Source organism: Sinohyriopsis cumingii, unplaced genomic scaffold (genome assembly GCF_028554795.1).
Source record: "Sinohyriopsis cumingii isolate HCF-2022 unplaced genomic scaffold, ASM2855479v2 utg000426l, whole genome shotgun sequence".
NCBI lineage: Eukaryota > Metazoa > Mollusca > Bivalvia > Unionida > Unionidae > Sinohyriopsis > Sinohyriopsis cumingii.
The window spans coordinates 4557498-4579718 of NW_028315897.1; the positions used below are offsets into that span (position 1 = coordinate 4557498).

The following is a 22221-nucleotide window of genomic DNA, read 5'->3' on the forward strand; positions in this document are numbered from 1 at the left end:
ACGAAGAAAAATAGACCGATAATATTCACGTTTACAAAGTTCAAAGACATTACTTCACGTGCTTGTGTTGCCCGGAATAAAATTAATCCAGTTTCAGTTACTAACTGATGCGAGGAATATTAATAAGACAGCTATGGTAAACTATGACAAATTTATTATTGACGGTAGTGGATATGTATTTGATTCACATTTGAATTGTTTAATGTGTGACTATATAGAACTTGCCTTGCATACATTAGTAGCTGAATGAAGAAGAGAGGATGACATACCGAGATCACATCGACAAATAGGTTTGTTGTTCATTAGCAAACATTTAGTCAGAATAAACATTGGATCTCGTTTGTCTTTAAATCAAGATATCACAATTCTGGTTATATTATGCCACATACCCACATGTATTATTAGAAAAAAAGTATATCTTGTAAAAATTTCAAAAAACTTTTTCAAAATGTTATATATATGAAGTATTTTTGAATGAGAGTGGTAAGCGAATACAGCTTTAACTAAACTAAATGAATGAATTGGTTCTCTTCCTGTGTCTTATTAAATGTATGCATGGGCATTATAATACTACTGTGTTACAACTATTATGATGCATTATAAAGGCGTCACTATATATATTATCACGCAACCTCTGTATGTGTATATGCTCGCTCTATCTACATTATTGAGATTATCTCACCAAAATTGTATTTTTGTACGAAGAATGTCTTGATTAAATAAGGAGTTTTAGATGTTAAAATAACTAGTATAACTTGTATTACTCGTTTAAATTTCATTTTATCCAACCAAATACACTGTCAAACGTTATTCCAATCATCATTAATTGTTATCTTTGCATGGATTAGAATAAAATGCATTGTTACAGAGTTAGGTTAAACTATAGAGAATGATTAAATTTCACCCCTACAGCAACACTATTTTCCAGACAAAATCGCCTGATACTCCACAAAAGTTCATATATTTTCTAATGTAAGCAGATCCCATGAAATTTTCTGCTATGTCTACTTATGTAACATCATGGTGCATGTTCATTGTCAATGTAAACACGTACCCTAAACTGAAAGGAATAACACATACACCATATTGTTGGACAGTTGGTAATACATGAGACTAATACGCTGTTTATTGTGTTATCACTTAGGACAATTCATCAGTATACTCTTTACTGACACGTATTGTTCTTTGCACTCGTAACTACCAAGCGATTCTTCTTACCAACGCTAAATTGATACCATTGATAGTTACATTTTGTTCAAATTGTCAAGGTCTTGGTTACGTTACTGTAGCTTTCCGTATGGAGAGATCTTACCCTCGTAATGTACACATATCAACTAATTCCCCTTATGTCTACCAATTTCTGTACAACTTTCTTTCCTTAAAGTACTTATCTAATTATGCAAATGATCTCTCCAAGAAATTAGGAAGATACACTTTAGCAAAGATAAACTTATATTTTGTTGTTGTTGTGGGGTTTAAAGCATTTTTCAGCACACGATAGGCTATACATGGCGGCCAGTATTAATGGTCGAGGAAGAACCCAGTAAAACACTGGAAAGAACCACCGACCGACGAGAAGCTACTGGCAAGCTTTCTCACATACCCACATTGGCTGAATCTGATACTCTTACCAATGCAGACATAGGTGAGATGGCACTGATCCGTATTGGAGACCACTTTAGATCATTCGGCCACTCGGGGCTCCACTTATATTTTGAGTAACTTTCTTGGCAGACAGCCAAGTATGTCAACTCATACTTTTGAAATGTTACTATGTTACTGGTTTCGATTAGCGACAAGTCTATTGATCTGTGTCATTGCTTATTATATCCACCAATCCAGTTTCTAAATATATCTATACATATCCGGGAATTAATTTGATTCAAATATATGCCCATTGTGCTTGAAAAGAGTGCGAATGATGTGTCTCGCTAGTGTAAACACAGTGTTTCGAATGAAGGAGCTATGATAATCAATGATAACGGAGAAGGTGGTTACCACAGTGATTACCAATTGTCAACATGCAAATAAGCAACAGCAAGAAATACCATATGCAACATCAACTCGGATGACAAAGACAGAGATTAGGCGTCATAAAAAATTAAGTCAACACAACTAACATATAATAAGAACCTCGGAAAGGTTAAGAATTCATATTAACGGCTATTTCTTATTTCAAGGATACAAGCAGACAGTTGTTGGGACGAAATGATAAAGTGTATCAGAAAAAAATATTGGAATAAAGTAGGTATAGGTGAGAAACACAAACATATTAAAACATTTTATTGTAGAAGGTGTCTGATTTTGAAAAGGTTTCAGAGAATGGTTAAATTGGATAATCACTATGACTATACCCTTTATTTAACTCTCTATCTCTCTTTTCTTTTTCTCCTGTAGAGCTACATTTTTGAGCTTTATTGTTCAAATGTGTGCAAGATTTATTCATTATACAATGGCACATTCACTCTAATTACTTGCTTCATGTAACTGCCTCTATCTCTCGGCTTCTTCTTTAATTTTCGCGCGTTAAGCACATTTTGTATAGTGTTTGAAATACAATCAATGATAATTTAAAGTCAAACGATGATGCTATAAAAAATTGTGGTCATTTTTCTGGTTAATTTGTCTCTGTCCTGCTTATATCTCTCTCACTGTGTGCATACTTTGAATAGTTGTATCGGCTAATGTAAAAAATATTCACCAGTAGCATAACGTAAATATATACAGAAGTCTGATACGTGAAGCCACACTTTCTAAATATCCCTATATATAAATTTGTTTTAAATTAAACATAGTTACTGATTCAAAACTAATGTCATATCAAGTTTGTCTCTCCTTTTCTTATCAGATATATAGTCTACCAGGACATAGTTTGCATCGCAGTTATCTTAATCACCTTGTTACCTTGGGTAATATTTTGAATAGAAACAATTAATTTATAACACTTAATATAATCGGTTTTTATATGTGGCATAATAATGGTCCAGTCAGAATGTTTTCAATCGTGTTCACAACGTTCATTGGAAATACAAGCAATCTCCTTGACGAGTTGTTTAAAATAATGCCGCCCTGTTGAGATTGAATTATGTATATTTCACATTGTATGATATGGACAGGTCATGACATGTAATCTCTAACCTTGTTTGAGCAAACTGGCCGAAAGAGGGAAGCTTGGAAACGACAAATTTACACTGTTTACGTATTTAATAAAAAAAGCTCGATTTGATGGGAAAATCATAAATATGTCATCATTCCTTCTTTTAGATCTATGCAGTGTTCAGGTGGAAAGTACGTTGGTTGTTTGTTGATGATGTGTTAAATGGTCAACACAATGGAAACTTGCATCAAATTGAGTTAGCTTTTCGAAAGGAAAAATCAACCACATATGTGATATCCATTTTGAATGCTGATAAAACAAGTTGTAAATTCGGAAATTCAGGTCAGTTGGGCATCCATAGATTATACAACATATTTAATGTTCGCTTTTTTTGAATAGTTTAATATGGTCTGAAGACATGATATAGACAAGGTCATGTAATCTCTAACGTTTATTGATCCAGAAAACAAATCCATACTCAGAAGTTCACTCAAAGTTTTTTTTAGTAGAATCAAACCATGAAATGGGAATCGTTGTAATAGATAAATGGCGTGTATGACAATAAGTAATATGAATTTCTTTACTGTGTTAATGACGTCTATGGATGAGAGCTATGAAACAGACATCGCATGTCTGCTTTCCACTTGGTTCGAATATGTGTCGATTTCGTCTATGCTATGAGCCAAGTATTTAAAGACACGAGGAATAGTAATTTGTATGATGTAATAAGAGTGTGCATTCGAAATGTAAGATAGGGTATGTCAATAAAATGTCATTGTTCCTAGTACAGCACAAATTGAAACCCGTTAAAGCCTTGAATAGTTTGTTAATGGAAATGTCAAACAGTTTTCATATAATATCTGACTATAAAACCAAAGGGCTGTACTTGTATATTTCAAAGGCACTGATCAATGGGTTTATCTTCGGATATGGTTTTGCCATAATGGTGTAAAACTAAACCTTCGAAAATGACTTTTGATTTTGGTATGAATCAATCTGTATACACATTTGTTAATAAACACATATTATTCAGTTATATCCGCCAAAATTGTCGTGCTTTCCTCTGTCTTGAAATGATTGTCATGGCGTTTACTTGTGGCATATACAATTTGTATATTCAAAAATCTATGAGTATGGCGATAACAACAGAAACATCGGATTTTAGTTTATCTCAGAGAAAAATGTCCAACTGACATCAAACTAAGCACAGATTTATAATGAATTATTATACCTTAAAAATAATTGTCTAAAATATATGTTGAATGTGAATCAATATTCTGCTGGTCAAAATCATTTAATTGTACGTCAGGGTGGTAGCTGATGTCGACACTTAGAATATTCTCCCACGACAAGGTTGTTACGGCCCAATAAACATAAAGTCGCAAAAATGAATAGACTGAAGTGTAACGTAACGAACTGAATTAGAATCAGAATTATACGAGTCATTTTGATGTGATCTATGTAATAAACATGGCTTGGCAATTCGCACATTATTTCACGCAGAAACAAAGAAAAAAATCGAAATCAAGCATTAATATCTTAGAATATGCATTTTGTGGCCTACGTGTACATGCATTTATTTACATGCCACGACACCAGATCTTCGCATATTAAGCAACTTCACTATCCTTAGTTTAACATTGTCAGCCTTTTCACAATGCTAAGTAAACATTTCCAAAGAATTGTTAGGACTTAATAATGTTTGTCTAAGACGTTATATAGAAAGAAAACCATGATTCTTCGCATCAAAATAATTGAGTTATACGTGGGTTAGGTAGCTGATATGGACAGTAGGCGTATTCTCCATAATCAAGGATGTAATGGTCCGACAAAAATAAAGTCACGCAAATAGAATAAAACTAATTAGAACATCGCAATCGGCACAGAATCGAAAATATAAGATTTATGTTTACATTGATGACGCCTACCACATATAGAGTTTCCTTCTCTATGTTTCTGTATCTCTCTAACTCCATTGCGAATTTCATCTTACTGTGAATTATTTAAAAGAGGCATTGTATAATGCCATTCTGATAAATCACGACTGTTGGCACTTTAGCATGTTTCAGGATATTGGTGGTATATTAGCACAATCGGGACCTGGAATTCGTTCGTACGACATACATATGTAGGACTGTTTTGGAATTAGTTCACAATACTGTAGGTTTCTCTTCAATTCTAGTTTTTCTAATTTGAGTAATTAAATTATTCCTTCAGTTTTACAAAACTTGTTTATTGAGCTGCCTTATATTGCCCTGTCTAAGACCAGAGAGTAACAACCTTGTATAAAATTTATTATGTACTTTTCCATGACGAAGACCAAAAGCAGACCCGAGTACACTAGATTACGACATGGGGTGAAAAGTGGTATATTGGATCAGTACGTGTGTATAGTTTTCTGAATATCAGTTTTAACAAAGCAGGGGGATTTTAAATAGATCTTCAGGACTTCAAAACATGAATCGAAATTAAGTACCACAGAGTCAAAGAAAATTATAGAATGTGGAATACCGTATAATGAACGGGAGACACTCAGAGAGGAAGTCAGTAATATGCAGGACCTAGTCGCAATTATACACTCAAATTCTTCGAATTCACCGCAACCTTACGGTGTTAATGAATGTGTGTGTGTGTGTGTGCTACGATATCTGCATTATGCAGTTTATGGCGATGTCCAGCATTGGGGGACCAGGCCACATACCTGACGCATCATATTCTAACGTGCCACAATATCCTGACACCAGACCGACCAGTCCTAACACTAACCTCTCAATGCTCAACAACAAGCGAGGTATGCAGCTAGTATCATTTTTTATACGTTTTTCGTGTGAACCCAAGAACTACGCATCTGAATCGTACGCTCAGACCACTAAGCAACTAGATTGGTATGGTGTCAGTGAAAAAAGGGAAAGCTGGATAAAAAATGCGATGTACATAGTTTGTAAAAAAAATTGTTTTTGATGCCACACCGGAGCAACAAATATATGGAATGTTTTCAAAATTGGCAATGCACCACTATTCCAAATATGGATCTCGCTAAAGAATATTGCAGCAGCCAATCGCAGATAAGGCCACAAATAACCGTCAATCTCAAAATTTAGTTACGTTGACGATCTACTGGTTTACAAATCTTCCCAGGAATATGATTGTACAGCTTTAAATACTTTTTCGGCAAATTCAACAAAGTCAATAGCAGAGCGAGCAAATCCAAGTGCAATATAATATGGAAAATATTGTCAGTCTATTACGTCTGTCATGGCAATTGAAATTAAACAGTGACAACATTAAAGCAATCAGAGACGAGTCTAGATTAGAAACAAAGAAACTGTTTCTATCTCGCCTTTGGTTAGTCGGGTTGTACATGAAGTTTGTACCAACTTTAGCCGCTATGTCAAGCTTCTTAAATCAATTCACTATAGCAGGGCGAGCCAATAAACTTAGATTCACGCCCGTAGTGACGTTATAACACTCTTAACAGATAGTTGATCAGTGCACCAACCCTAAATTTGACAGAGTCTCCGACACGACACAGTTTCTTATACGACAAATAAAGGCTAAACGTGTCTGATACTAATGCAAGTACGCAGTTGCAGTCTTGGGAGCAAAAGCGGTTATAACATCTAAAATACTCGATGAGGCCAAAGAGTGAGTCCCATTTTTCTTTGGTAATGCATATGATATGATGACTGAGGGTGGGAGAAAATTTTCTAGGGAAAATGTTGATGGTATGATGACCATCGGTGGGGGCAAATTGCCATGGGAGTTGGGGCCAGTATTTGTGTGGAAATGATCTAATTCACTGAAATAATTCTCTAATTTATTAATCTGCTATTCCTCTAGATAGGTATATAGATATAGATGGATAGATAGATGCATAGATCGGAAACCACTGAAATTATGTTCTAATTGGTTATTCTGCTATTCCTCTAGACAGAGAGGTATATATATTTATTTTATTTTATTTCATGATATATTGATGACGTAACACGTTTGTTGAACTTGACAATGTCCAAAATTATGTTAATGTTCTACTTTACCTAAATCATTGATTTTTCTAAATACTGTCAACAACTAATGCATAGGTAAAAACATATTTGTGTGTAGGGGTTTAATTTTAGGATGATTATTAATCTAATTAAGCATATTTATTTGGGTGTGGGTTTAGGTTATTGAATGTTCCTATAAATATGCATGGTCTGTCTGCTGTATTCTACATTCTACATGATACATTTCCTAAGAACTATTATATTAATAACTAAATTTCTATCTTGAAAACATTATGAACCATTTTGGAGGTTTTTTTGCATTACGTAATAATTGTTTTTTTATAAAATGCTAACTGTGACGAGCGGTCAAGTAGAGAATATGTATAATATTGTTTTCTAGAAAGAATTAATTCGTGCTGTAAGATCTTTGCTGTGTAGATTAATTAGATTTGACAGGAATTTATATATTCAAAATATGTATTCAATTGAAATACGAAGTGCTCTTCAAAAATAACATTGTTTAAAGAATAACTTAAATTTGTAGTGAAGTTTCAAATATGGGTATATTCTTGGATTGTATTATTGTGGTCCAACAACAAATTATTTCCACATCATCACCGCACGGGCCACCACAGTCATATCAACAATTCTAGCATTATATTAAATTCGGATTTCTACTAACATTAATTCAAAACTTTAATGAACTGGACTTGAGTCCGTTATTCTATGGTTTTATGGGGTTATTTAAAGTGCACATTATGTATGGTTGCTACAAATTGAAAAATAAACAATAATCCTGACGCAGATGGAGATAAGATTGTGGCTAATCTACATGTCACTGACAAACTTTGTTTGGATCATAAAATCGATCCTATTGAAAACGAAATCCCTAATTTATATCAAGCTTGTGCAGTTAATAGAGCTATGACGAAGAACATTCTTGAGAAAGATGCTGATGGGAAAATATTCCTTTAGCTGACACGTGTTTTGGACAGGCTTTTGATGAGATCACTTCTCCTCCTCGTATTGCTCAATAAACAGACATGGATCACAGTAAACATTTTTAACATAATGTAGCTTCCTAATCTATCCATTCTGATTAAGGGTCAAATTGTATGTGCGGACTTTTTCAGCAATTTATGCATGAGTGACTCATCCAGCTATTCAGTCCAATATACGGAGAACTTCAATATGAAAACTTGAAACAAGTAATGTAACTAGAGATCAACGAGTATCCTTGTACCAACACCAGATAATACTTTCAGCATGTGCACTTACTATATAAAAGTTAATAGTGTGATTAAATCAGATTTCTTTCAATTGCCTTGAAGCGATGACAGCAGTTATACTATTGGATATGCAAACTATTTCACAAACGTTGACCTTTTGAAAGGAATCTGGAAAATTCCACTGAAGAAAAGGAAATGTCGGAATGTATGACTTCATATCAACTTCATCAATATAGGCTGATGACGTTTTCGATGAAAGGCTCTCCTTGTTCTTTCCAACGTTTAGTGAACATAATTACATTTAGTCTACATAATTGTGATGCTTACTTATTCCATGCCATCATCTACAACGACACCTGGAAAGATCACTTAGAGACAATATTTTTGACAGACTTATCGATACAAATATGCCAATTAATATATCTACAAGCGGGTTTTATTGTGCTTTTGTTACATTCCTAGAGGATAATATGGGGCATGGACAGGTTAAACCTGTAGGTAGTAATGACTTGGATATCTTTGAATTGAGTGTTCCGATTAGTGAAAAGCAACAGATGCGATGACTGGATACCATCGTAAGTTGTGCTTGAATCTCAATATCATTGCTGAACCCCTGACAAATTTGTTGAGTAAGAAAACCAAGCGTTATTGGTTTGAATAATACTTGTAAGTAGATAAAAACGTTAGTTCAAACATATGTCAAAGACAACATATACCAAACGTTTCTGATAAATTGAACAGAAGGCAGACAGGATAAATGTTTAAGAAAAAGCAAATATCACTATAAAATGTATGGGAATTCAAACTGAACAATGTGGTATTGTTCAAAAATCAGCAGAGAATGTAACTTAAAGAAAGAAATCATATAAATGTTAGGCCACAATTGTAAAGCTACAAATGATTGTCCTTATATTTCACATGAGGACTACAATTTAATCGATTGTACTCGGACTCAAAACATATTCAACGGGCAAAAGGACTCAAAAGAGCCACCGTGTAGAAGGATTTCAAACACGATATGTGCGTGGAATGTCTTCGAGACCGATGTGAATTTACACATACGGCAAATATAGTACGATTTCAGATATATCATACGCACTAAAGGGAGTTTTCACCGCTTGATATCAAGCTATGGATACTCTCGATGGAATCATCAATTACGCGTTTGGTCACCATGCTATTGAGAATGATAGGTCTACTGGTACATCAAAGTGTTAACACAGGTCTCGGTGGACATTCCGCTTTTTTCCTCGAAAACAAATGATCGGCTGGCAGGTCTGATTCAACCATGCGACGATAATCACAAACAATAATGTGTTAGTTGTCATGGAGTAACAATAATAGATAACTAACCCATCGACAGACCATACTAGGGAAGTTGCACGATAGTTATCCATGTGCATGCGGATACCGCATAAACTTATCTTCGAGTGGTTGTAACGGAGCTGGCTGCAAAATCATTTTCTGATTCGAGGTAGAATCTCGAGACAGTCTTGTGTCGAATCGCATTGACTGGTTTTATTCCGATCGTGAGTGTGACCTAATTGTTGAGTCCTGATATGACTAGTGGAAGACGAGTTACCTATTCCTTAGATCTGTCTTGCCTCATTACTAACTACTGAGCTTATATATGCCTAAAACCCTTCCGTGAGTGTTCAAATAATAATTCCGCAATAGGTTGGTCGCGATAAATGTTGATATGTCGAACACAAGCGCGTACATGATGGATGGTTAGCAATGTAGTAAAACACAAGATAAATTCTTTACCAGAATCCACTTTCAGCAATTGTAGCCATATCAGTGGCGGATGTACATAAATTCGATCGGGTGGATCTGCAACACATGCTTTTAATGAGAAGAACTCATTAGTGCAGTCTTAGCTACGACAACTCTTCTTACGACCAATCTTGTAATTCGTTCTGCAACACCTACTCCTAAAATCGTATTAAAGTCATGCAGGAGATCCACATCATCGCGATGACGTGCACGGATATCACTTGATGCTTTATAAGCAAGGTCATGTAGGTAACAAGCAGCATTAATACGATTCATGGTGATTCCCCAGGTTTTCTTTGTTGTAATCTAGTTGAATATCCAGCTGTGTACAGGGCGCTCAGTAACAGTATCCAGGAAGGAGCTTTTCACCAGTGTATTTACTTCACGGTGTTGACGGTAACTTTGGTAATGCAACACGATATCAACGTCTCTTTTGCTTTAGTATGTGGCTTTTCTTTCTTCTATATCGAACACAATTTTCAGTAATCATTGCATGTCCAGTATGTGTTGAACCCAAGTTACATTTGCGAATGAGGTTTCATGCGAATTCGGACACAACACGAAAACATGATTCTTTTTGTACTGTCTTATTCACTGGCCGCAGGCAAAAGGAAATTCGCATACGCTTTCTTAGATTTTTCGGTCAGTGACGTCTCCGCACATCCATCTCTTAAACTGTCCTAACATTGAGATGGAGACCTATTTCCAAAATCAGTTCGTGCATCGATTTTTGGTCCCGCTGGATCAGGAAAACGTTCAACTGTTGCTGAATATGATTTTACGAGGGCTGCAGCGGGATAATTTATACATGACCAACCGTGATAGATGTTTCAAAACGTTTTTCTGAAAATACTGCTAAGGCAAAATGGCAACACCACCATTATCGATTTATTTTGCAGCATCGGGGAAACACCAATCATTGATGATCTAAATACGAGCGAAAACATTTGTATAGTATACGACGATTTCATGCTTGAAAATCAAATCAATCCCGCACAACTATTGTTTGTGTGACTGAATGATACACACATGCGCAGAATAGGATTCGTGGTAACTGTAACATGTTGATAATATTTTGTGACATTGACAATCGTGGAATTTGGGCTATTTGCCAAGGAATATTTTTCAACAACTTTGAATTAAATAAGAAGAGAAAGATCTCGACTGTTATTCACTTGTTAGCTTAATAATTATTAGGCAAAAGCGGTCGTTAGATGGAAAAGGTACCGGCGTAAGCGGTGTGCTTTTAAATGATACGGTGCAAAATATCCAGAACGCACAATCCCTGAAAATTTCAATATCCCTGAGGCAAAGGTTTACTGGATAATACGACAGTTGTACCAGTGAAAAGGGGTAATTGTCTAGAACTGCGTGAGTGTATTGCACCTGGAAACAATTAGTTTGGACAGCGTCTGTCAGTCCTATAACTGTACTACGCGATTGTATTATTAATATAATTATGATGGACATTAATTGATCTCGACTTGAAAAATTAAGCGAGGCGGAGATACAGCTGTGATATGAAATCACAAGGAGATCAGTGCTGATAGTAAAATAATATAATCTCGTAGGCGGTCTTAGACGATACTGTGATCTAGCCTCTTGGTGTGGCTGGAATCATAGGAACTACAACAATCTTAGGTGCGCCAATTGGAATTATTTTCGGGGCTATATCTAGTGCAACCACTGTCCCTAGTGGTGTTATCAATTAATTCGATACGTTTACATTCGGGAATACGTTTCTTTCATAGTTGCTGTCAGTAACACAAACAGTATCAACACGATCAATAAACTGTATTCGGTGGCTATCGAGGATAAAATAACTAGCATGGCTGAATTTGCGACAGTTTCGACGGAAATAGGAAATGTTCAACAACTACGAGCATACATATGAAACAGCGCTGTTTGGGGATTTACAAACAATATAAGTCGAGCAAGATTGGCCTGATCTGTAATCTCAGAGCAAATAGCCTGGGCAGCCTTCTATCCATTCAGCACTCATGGTTTCTTAATAGCCGTATAAAACCTAATGTGTATACATGTTGACTATTTTTGTAGATTATCCATCCTGGTGTTACGCATTTCTGTAATTTGTTTGTTTACCTTGTCGATGAGGATACCGGCTGTGGTGAATAATCAGGACCCCAAGAGGGAAAGAGACAAAAGCCCCATAACAACACTACTGAAACATTAGCATACATATTAAAACGATTGTAGGTTTCTAAACAACCATTTCTTCAAAGCTTACATGTCATTAAGCAAGCATACTAATCAAATCAGAAACATAAGAACAACTTGAAACAGGACGAAATTTGACCGTCTAACATTAAGAGTTTCTGCTCACAATATTTATTAGGAAGCCTAGTCGCCTACAAAACGAGGATCGACGTACATTTACCAAGATGTGTAACGTTCACACATTTGTTTATGACGCTTTACCTAATATCATTCTGAATTATGTTCTCATTGGCTGGTGAGTCAGGATATGTAAACATATAAACATTAATAACTTCAGGCAAAAAATCCTCGTTGGAAAATACATATACGCTCTTCCAGTTGGACTAATATATACAAAACAATATGGGATGGATACAACTATGCATCCATTTAAAGTAAATATGATGGTCAAAGCACACACGTACCATTCAGTTATTAAGATGAGAACATATGTATGAATATCCTCTATGCCTGAATTTGGACTAAAATATAGAATTATACAGTGTCTTTGACATCGATATTTATGAGATAATATTCTATGTGCATCTTGTGAAAAGGATGAAAATGCCTAATACATGCATACATACATACATACATACATTTATAGATACATACACACTCTGGGGCTAACAATTGTGGATCGAAAGTATGCAACTAATTCAGATTCTTCATTGACTGTCACTACAATAAACCATATATAAGCTTTTATCGGATTCGTTTGTGAATGAGCTTCGCGTTCATATCATATGACTTAAACGTATATAGAAACAAGCACGAGTCTTATCGGATTCTTTAGAAATTCTACACTTTCTTCCTATTGAAATCATATAAAAACCCTTGTAGCTATTAATAACTGAGTCACAGTAGCACACATTGCTTACATCTGACACCGGTGAAATTTTGCCCTCTTTTTTCTCATTGTCTCCCCCTTCGCACCCTAATTACTAGTTTTATGCTTTTTTTTCTTCGTAATATTGTATTCTAATATTATTTCGTGCTTTCTCTGTATAATGTGCATCCTTTGTAGTCAACATGTTTTCTACGTCGTAAGAATGTGCAGTCGCATCCAACTGTAACAGTTATGAAAATAAATGTTAGAACTAAACTGATAAATCGTCTAGCCCATTTAAGCAAGCAATTGTACTGGACACCTGTAATAACTATTTATAGTTTTGCAATAGACGTTGCAATTAACTACTTTTCACAGTTCCAAGCTGAGAGTGCCGGGAACTGTAATACAAATATTCGTGTAGCCTTTTTAGCATAGGTAGTATGGTTTATCACTAGTAATGAAGGAATCGCGATTCCTGCACAATCTAGGCGGAGAGATATATTTTGATCATATTCCATCGGTGTCATCGAATCATGAATCATAACCAATACTGTAATGAAAGTACCGTATCAATCAGACAAGTCATCGCACCAAATATTCAGACAAGTGATCGCACCGAATATTTATAATCACTTGACTAAGTCCGAAAGCACATTCTTTTTTGCATACATTCCAACAATATATTAAGGGCATTTAATTTTCAACGTTATGCTGCCTTTTCTTGTTTTATCGGTTTTTGAGAATCAAAACCTCCGTTGTATCTGCGTAACTTTGTTTTTCTCTGCAAATGTGCGCCATATTTCTTTATTATAGGTATTAAAGGAAAACTAGCTTCCATATCGTTTAAAGACGCTTTGTCATACAAAATTAAATTATATTTAGTTCCCCTATACCCTTGTTATATGTATGTGATTCTATTCTTCTTCTTGTAAATGCGTAAGTTGACACAATAATCCTATTTAAGTTTTGGATTCAGTTATGTGTTGTGATGCAAGATCTTGCATTATCTGGGATTTGATTAACTTCATGTAATCTCATTTGAACAGGACATACATACATACATACATAAGGGTATTTCTCAACAGAACAATGCAATTTTTCTTAATATATCTCACATCTTTTCATTGTCATGTTAATTAAAAAGATAACAATATACTTTCTTTACTGGCAATTGAACATAGATGGGATATCCTGTTAAATTCATGCGGTGTCATATTACATTACTTTTGGTGATATTATGCAAAGAAAAGAAATAGCACCATGTTTCCTGCTTTAGAACAGAAACTATGCGTGAACATAATTAATGATTTATAGCCAACACAACCGAGTGGAAGAATACAACAAACAAGTCTGCAGTCGCTTGAAACTTGGGCATTTAAATGTCTGGGAGTACAGCATTATCAGTTACAATGCTAGTTTCATAATTACCTGGCAAAAAAACAACGGTCTGATCGGTACTTTACTGATGAGGATACTCCATTATAATCTGCACTTTCTTCTATTTATTTCCTTTTTGTAATAATAATGTACGTCCTCTTTATTGTGCAGCAGACACGTTCGCTTATTATGAAATACGTTATGTGTTAATGTGAAAAACAACTTCCTTATAAGCTAAAGAAAAAACAATAAGTTAGATATTCTAATGTGTTCTGAAATAGTGTAACTGATATCTTATCCTCAAAAACTCATTAAATTAAATGATAACTGCATTGAAGACTTTACAATCAGCTTTTATTAACAATTAAATTGGAGTAATATTAATTATATATTGCATAACGTGTCCAAATCAGTACTTACGTTTGGCCACATCAAGCGCTGAAAAAGCACAATAAGCGTGATAATAGAAATGGTAAAATATGCTTCTCGTAGGTGGTTTCAGTATTATTTTTTTTTGTAATGCACGTAAGTGTTTAGAGAGCATAGCCTTGTCAAATGCATACTTTATTGATTTTGTGAAAGTAGATGCAATCTTTCAGATCTTTTGGTTTATAAGAATGCTATTTTCCGTTCTTCCCCGTAAAAACAAAATAAATGTCGTATTCGAAACGATGAATAAACTTCCCGCATCTTCTTTAATTTTTTCTTTACTCACACTATGTCTCTGAAATGTAAAACATTCCGATTAGCTGTTAATTGTTCTATACTGTATAATTTGCTTGTTGTGACTAGTGCCATTTAACTACATTCCGCTACAATTGGTATGATGCTTAATACCAGCATCGGCTTTGGTATAAAATGCATGGTCTCTTGATTCTTACGGTGTTGGTGTGGCATGAACGCAACATTGATAAAAGGTTTAACATTCGAGTAACCTCTCCGTTATCCATCATATATTTATTTTTATCCATGCTATATATCCAGTAATGGGAATATCGAATATCAAACCATATAAACTTTCTTTGTATCATTATTACCAAAGGCTACATTTTACTCGCTGTCGGCTAGGTAACTTTGAATGAGGTAATGATTGAATTGTAACGATTTATAAACTCTTTTGCACAAGCCATATAAACTTTCTTTGTATCATTCAGGCAAATGGTACCTCACAATGAATGTTAATTTATTTTTAAGTGTACAAGTACCTCCCTGTATAAGCTGCCTTGTGTAATTATAGACGAATAGTCCTATATTGCATCGAGGAGGAGTGGCGATAACAATATTTTCAAATTGGACATAGCTGATTTCACGAATACCCCATACTGTTATGACTATCTACTCAGAAGGAATAGCGATAACATTATTTTCAAGACGGCTGCTGTGGTGGCCATGTTATATGGCCGAGCAGTACAATTTTCATTTAGGAGCAACCAAACTCGCGATGTGTGTGTATGTGTGTGTAACGTTTTATGGCAATCATCCACGTATTGTACGATGATATCATATATTGCTGACAGATAGAAGGACAATGGATAACATACCAACCCTTAGTCTCTTCTGGTCTATGACAAAGACGTTAGTGTATACCACCCGTAAAAGTGTCTTACGAGAGTAAGTTTTGTCACTCTGACAAATATATTTTCCTGGGGTATTTATACCAACAGAACGTAACATAATGAAAGAGTAATCATTGGTTATTAAACGATACAACTGCCAGGAAACTGAAATTAAATCAAACCTAATTTGCAGGCTTTGAGATTTAAATGTCTGGTAATCACAGCATCACGACCTACAAGATATAACTCTCACTCTCCTGACAATTATGGCAAAATGCCAGTCGTTCCTTCAGTAATGGAGAGGAAACTCTAAAGAAAGTATGCGCCTTCTATTGTGGTTTTCATATTTGTATTAAACATTTACATCTGCATTTCTCTGCAGAAAATCTAAAGTTGTATTATGAACTTATTAATGTATAGTTGGTATCAAACACAATACCCTTTTATTATATGCGAATACAAAGCATTTTTATTACCTGATGTCATTGTAATGCTATTGATAACTCATTATAGAAAAGAAAAGGGGCATGATACCTAAACTGTAACGTTATACTCAGTACTGTGTGTGTGTATGTGTGTGTGTATGTGTATGTGATTTGGATTTTTAACGTAGCTTTAACACTTTTTTAGTCATATCGCTACGATGTTTGCAGTGTGGCAGTTTATAGTGATGGTATGCACTGGGGCACCCAGTCACGTTATCCTGACACCAGGCCGACCAGTCCTAACACTAACCTCTTAATGCTGAGCGCCAAGAGGGGCATCTGTTAGTACCATTTTTGTAAGTCTTTGGTATGACTCGGCCGGGGATCGAACCCACTGCCTCCAGCATCCGAGGCGGACGCTCTTACCACTAGGCCATCGGAGGAGTCCTATACTTAGTAGTAAATGATGGCTTAAATTTGATGAATACATATTTTAATGAACATATGTCTTAATAATCAAATAAAAAACATAATAAATACATATCTTACTCTGACTGAGAGGAGATATATTTATACTTACATATGCTTGTATCTGCTTTTCTTCCTGAAATAATATAACAAATGTGATATTAGAAACAATGAAACAAACGTCGCTTTTTATGTCTCAAAAAGGGGAAACAAAAGCATGCGAAAATACAGTTACAACTTATGCCACTAATTTTGCTGAATATTTCACAAGAGCTGACGTTTAACCTAATCTACTAGTCAACCTTTCCTTGTTGAGACATCAACATTTTAACAACGACTGGACTATGTACTACTGAAGTGACGCATCGCGTATGTTTTGATGAATATGATACGGAAGTGTTGCCTGTATCCACAAAATTGTATTCCGGACACTGAAAGAAAAGTAATAATTCCATTTTCCTTTGTTTAACCGTGAATTGTAAGATCCAACAGATAATGTTAGTCACATTATATATTTTGGAGAAAAAAATATACACTCATTAACATCTATCCAATGCTGGTGATGTTATGGCATATCAGTCAAAACTTTAACATGATTAACAGGGAGACAATGTCATATTATAATAAGAACATCTTTAAATAAACGCATATTTCGTAAGTCCATAAATACATGTAACTTCTCTTTCCGACGAAAGCGATAAATGCGCGATACTGGAAAAATATCAACCAGAGAAGATTTTGAAAATAATCTTGCCTTGTTAAATGATAATAGATATGCAATACATATGACGAATAATTAATTATCATAAATATATGCGTCTTAGAAATCATACATTAACTTTATGCAATGCAAAGTATTTACCTATTTACTGAAAACACATATAATTATACTTACTCTTTCTTTCTTCTCTCTTTCGTCCTTAAAGAATACAATAAACCAGTTATTAGACAGGGTGAAATATTTTCCGCGTATTTGCTATCAAACGTGAGAGTAGACAAGCATGAAAATATTTGCAAATATAAATTCAGCTTAAATCAAAGTGAGCAGGTAATTATTCCTGAAAAATATAAAAAATCTGATATTAGACAAGGTTCTATAAATTCGACTTATTTGCTCTCAAGAGGGAGGAGATACGCATGCACGTATTCACAAATACAAAACTGTGTACGTCACACAGTGTAAGTCATTATATAAAATAAGGTAATCCAAACCAGTTGTCGTTAGAACTGATTTATTTTAAGGCATGTTTCGCATATAAGTCTATGAATTGTAACTTTTCCGTCTTTTCGTTATCCTGAATAAATATAAATTAAAAAGCTGTACAGTTTTTAACCATTTAGTACTTTAAAGTATTTGGGAAAAACGTACATAGCGAAGCTGATTACAAAACCAGACAGCTCATCATCAAATCGGCATGTTTCTTTTTCAGTTTGTGTCTTATTCTTATTTCACACCTTTCGCCCTCAAACTGTGCATATAATACGATCAAGTCCATAATCCTTCAATGAACATTTGGACTGAAGGCAGAAAACCTACCATGGATGCGGTATGGCGGGCTCGGGGAATTAAATAGACAAACGAAATTTATTTCAGAATTGTATAACGTTTTCAATGATGTTGAGATATACTGGCTGTAACCAATGAATGATGCATAATGCCACCCCCATCCCCCCAAAAAACAACAAAAAAAAACAAAACAAACCAATGTGTTACATTTTGATGAAATACATTTATAATTAGTGGTATAATTTGTCATTGATGTGAGGCTAATATAGCTAATTCACAATAGCTTGATGCAGACGATAACATCAGGTCTTGATCTGACATGACCAGTGTAAGATTATAAGCATATCCCACTAAAACCACACATGAAGCTTCATAATTCGTTGAAATTCTCTCACCGAAATAAAGGCAAAATATATATTAGTGGTGAATTCATGATGTATGGCATCAGTTACTTAGACTTCTTTTAAAGACTGAAGCAAACGCTATGTTTCAATAAATCGATCTTGAAGCAGCTAACATTCGACACCAGGTTCACGTGCAGGCTACAAGCACAATAGCAGAATCAAAATCACTAATGCAAACACAATCCACATATCTGATACAATATATTACTCTCATTTGATATACCTTTGTTTCAAATTAAAGTAACGTATTTATTACCGAAGAATTAAGGGATACATAAATATAAGCTGGTGTCGTTCTTTAGTTACATCATGATCATTAAATTGAAACATCGAGTTTGCTTCAGTCTTTAAAGAAATTCATGTACTCTGTCGATGAAATCTTATTTAGGACGGGATTCATAACAGACAGTATCAACACAAAAATATAAAGGTCAAGAATGGGATGCGCGAGATTACAAAAAACTTTCAACATGAAAATCAGAAAGTAAAAATAGAAACAATAAACATTGGGATTCCGCGAGTTTCGAACTCGCGACCCCTCGTTTGGCAGACGAGAATCATAAAAGAAAATTTCACCATGAAAATAAAAATTTATTAAAGAAATAGAAAAAATGGGATGCGCGAGTAAAAATGAATTTGTCACCATTAAATTAAAATCAAAAAGAAGAGATAAGTAAGATGCCTTCAGATCGAACAGGCAACATTTTGTTTAGAAAACGCTAGTCATAAAAAAGGTTTCAAAAGCAGATACAAAAAGTAAATATAATAAAGTGAAACAAAAATTGGGATGCGAAAGCTGAAAACGAAGTTCAAATAAAAAAATTATAAAGAAAAGACAATTCGGATGCCGCGAGCTTAGAAACAGTTTAATTCTTGTTGGACCGGCGGGAGTCACAAGAGATGGTTTCAACAAATAAATAGAAAAAAGCAAAAGAAATAAAATTTAAAAAATTAGGATGCGCGTGTTGACAAAAAAAAGATTCAATACAAAAATAAATTAAAATTAAAAAACAAATTAAAATATTGGGATGCCGCGAGTTTCGAACTCGTGACTTCTTGTCTGGCAGACGTTGGTCATAAAAGAACGATCCAACATAAAAACTTTTTTTAAAAAGTGAAAAAATAAAATATAAAATAAAAATTGTGATGAGCGAGTTTAATAGAAAGTTTCAACATAATCTTTAAAACATAAAAAAATATATCAAGATTGGGATGACGCGAGTTTTAAATTCGTGACCTCTTCTTTTGCAGATGGGATTCATAAAAAAATTCCATCATAAAGTTAAAATGGTACAAAGACAAATTTAAAAAAAAATGCATGCGCAATTTGAAATGAAGTTTCAACATAAAAATAAAAGAAAAGTAAGCAACGTTTTAAAACCATGAGATGTAGAGTTTAAAATAAAGTTTGAATAAAATTTTTAAAAAAGAAGTAAATATAAAATATGAAAATCAAATTGGGACAACACGAATTTTCGAACTCTTGACCTACTTTTTATCCAGTTGGACACAAAAACAAATACAGGTGTTTATATATAAGATTGCAGTTGTCGAAAATCGTCAAATATCATTTAGCGAATATTATGGGGATAGTGGTTCAGGACTGGAACGCCATTTTGGTTTAATTTTCGTGTTGCTTTCCAACATTGTGTTGAGTATGCCTAATCGATCATTCTGATCCATTTCATCCAGTTTTTAAAGCAATCTGTAAAATCTTGTATGTAAACAGTATATCGACCATGCTAAGGGAAAAAAAGAAACTATTGTTTGCTCATTTCGAATAACCGGTACATATTATGTTGTGCACATTTTCAGCACCTTCTTAATAATCATACCCACAAAAATTCTCTTTTGTGGCAAAGTTAAGAGAGACGAATCTGCCTCGTTGTTTTCAGAATACCTCCATTTATGCAAACAGTACTTTGAGTTTAGCAAATATTAATATTGAAACCTGTTTCTCCACAGCTTGAAATCCTAGATTTATGACAGTATCTGCACATTCAGCAATATCACCATCATTCAGTATACTAAATCGTCAATTATAACAACTATTATATTTATATATGTCTATCTTAATTTAATAATCAAATTAGAAATACATAGATCAAAATCAAAGGCCGTATAATGAAATCGTTTATGTTTCCTATATTAGAATGATAAATTGTGTATAATGCCGATCAACGTAGACATGTACATAAAGACGATTATTATACATTTTGACTTCAATATGCTACTTCTCTACACATTCATAACACTATGAGTGATCTATCGAATCAAACGGCTTGTAAAAATAAGTAGAAGACAAAATAATCTGCTAACAGGATTGCTTAAATATGTATATACCAACGTCTGAAGACTTAAAACAGGTTAATATGGGCGAGCACCCATTTCGGAAACCAGATTGAGCTTCATAGATTATCTCCCTTTCCACGGGCCATGTTGTCAGTCATTTTATTCAAGATAGCACCGACGTTCTTTTTTAGCACAAGGATACTTGGAACGCCTTGATAATTGCTGGGATCATTTAATACAGTCATTTTGTTTATTTGACAAATAGTAAATTTTACCAAAATACTGCATCCAGATTGAAATACAGAATTAGACAAATGGGTCAGTATTGGAGTAGTTTCTGTCACAGTGTGCTCTAATATCTCGTTGAACAGTCCTAAGTAATTACATGTAGTTTAAAGTATTAACGCGTTAAACTAACGTTTAACAATATAAATATGGTAATATAGGTTTTCAGCCAAGCGCGTGCTCGATCTCACTTAAGTTTTTATATTAGCCTATTATTCCAATATAATTTAATACAATGCAAACATAAACCTAAGAAACTTATTTAGATAGGTCTGCCTCTTCGTGTTTTCAGTATAATTACCGTCTTAAGAGTTTACAAGCAATATAGTACACGTATGACAGGTAAACTGCAAACAACGATACGAATACGAACTTCTATGGAATTTTTCAGCTCAACACTCTGTCCTATATTGTATCCAAGTCGGTCACATAGTGTGCAATCAAAATAGTTTTGCAAGGGACATTACCTTTCTAGGTTGGTTACTGGTTGAATAATAAGATGTGTGTGTGTGTGTGTCTGTGTCTATATGTTTGTGACTTAAATTTGTAACGTACATTTAACAATTTTTCACTCATAACGCTACGATGACTGCAATGTGGCAGTTCATATTAATGTTCAACACTGGGACATTATGCCGCAGACATATATCATCATGTACCACCTGAAACCAGGCCATCCTAACCGTAACCACTTAATGCTCAACGCACAGTCATGCAGCTGCTAGTAACATCTGTATTAGTCTTTGGTATGACTCGGACGGGGTTCGAAC

The 22221-nt window shown here is 34.5% G+C and overlaps 1 protein-coding gene across 1 annotated transcript in view; it reads right to left on the reverse strand.

Annotated features, from left to right (window-relative positions):
• Positions 1-15109: 15109 nt before the first annotated feature.
• LOC149774104 (E3 ubiquitin-protein ligase TRIM45-like) overlaps positions 15110-22221 on the reverse strand; it is a 69416-nt gene continuing 62304 nt past the window's right edge. Inside the window, exons 3-5 of the mRNA XM_089945845.1 lie at positions 17859-17882; positions 17076-17099; positions 15110-15238 (exon numbers count right to left, since the gene is read on the reverse strand). Coding sequence (XP_089801971.1) covers positions 15110-15238; positions 17076-17099; positions 17859-17882 — 177 coding nt within the window. The remainder of the gene's footprint in view (positions 15239-17075; positions 17100-17858; positions 17883-22221) is intronic.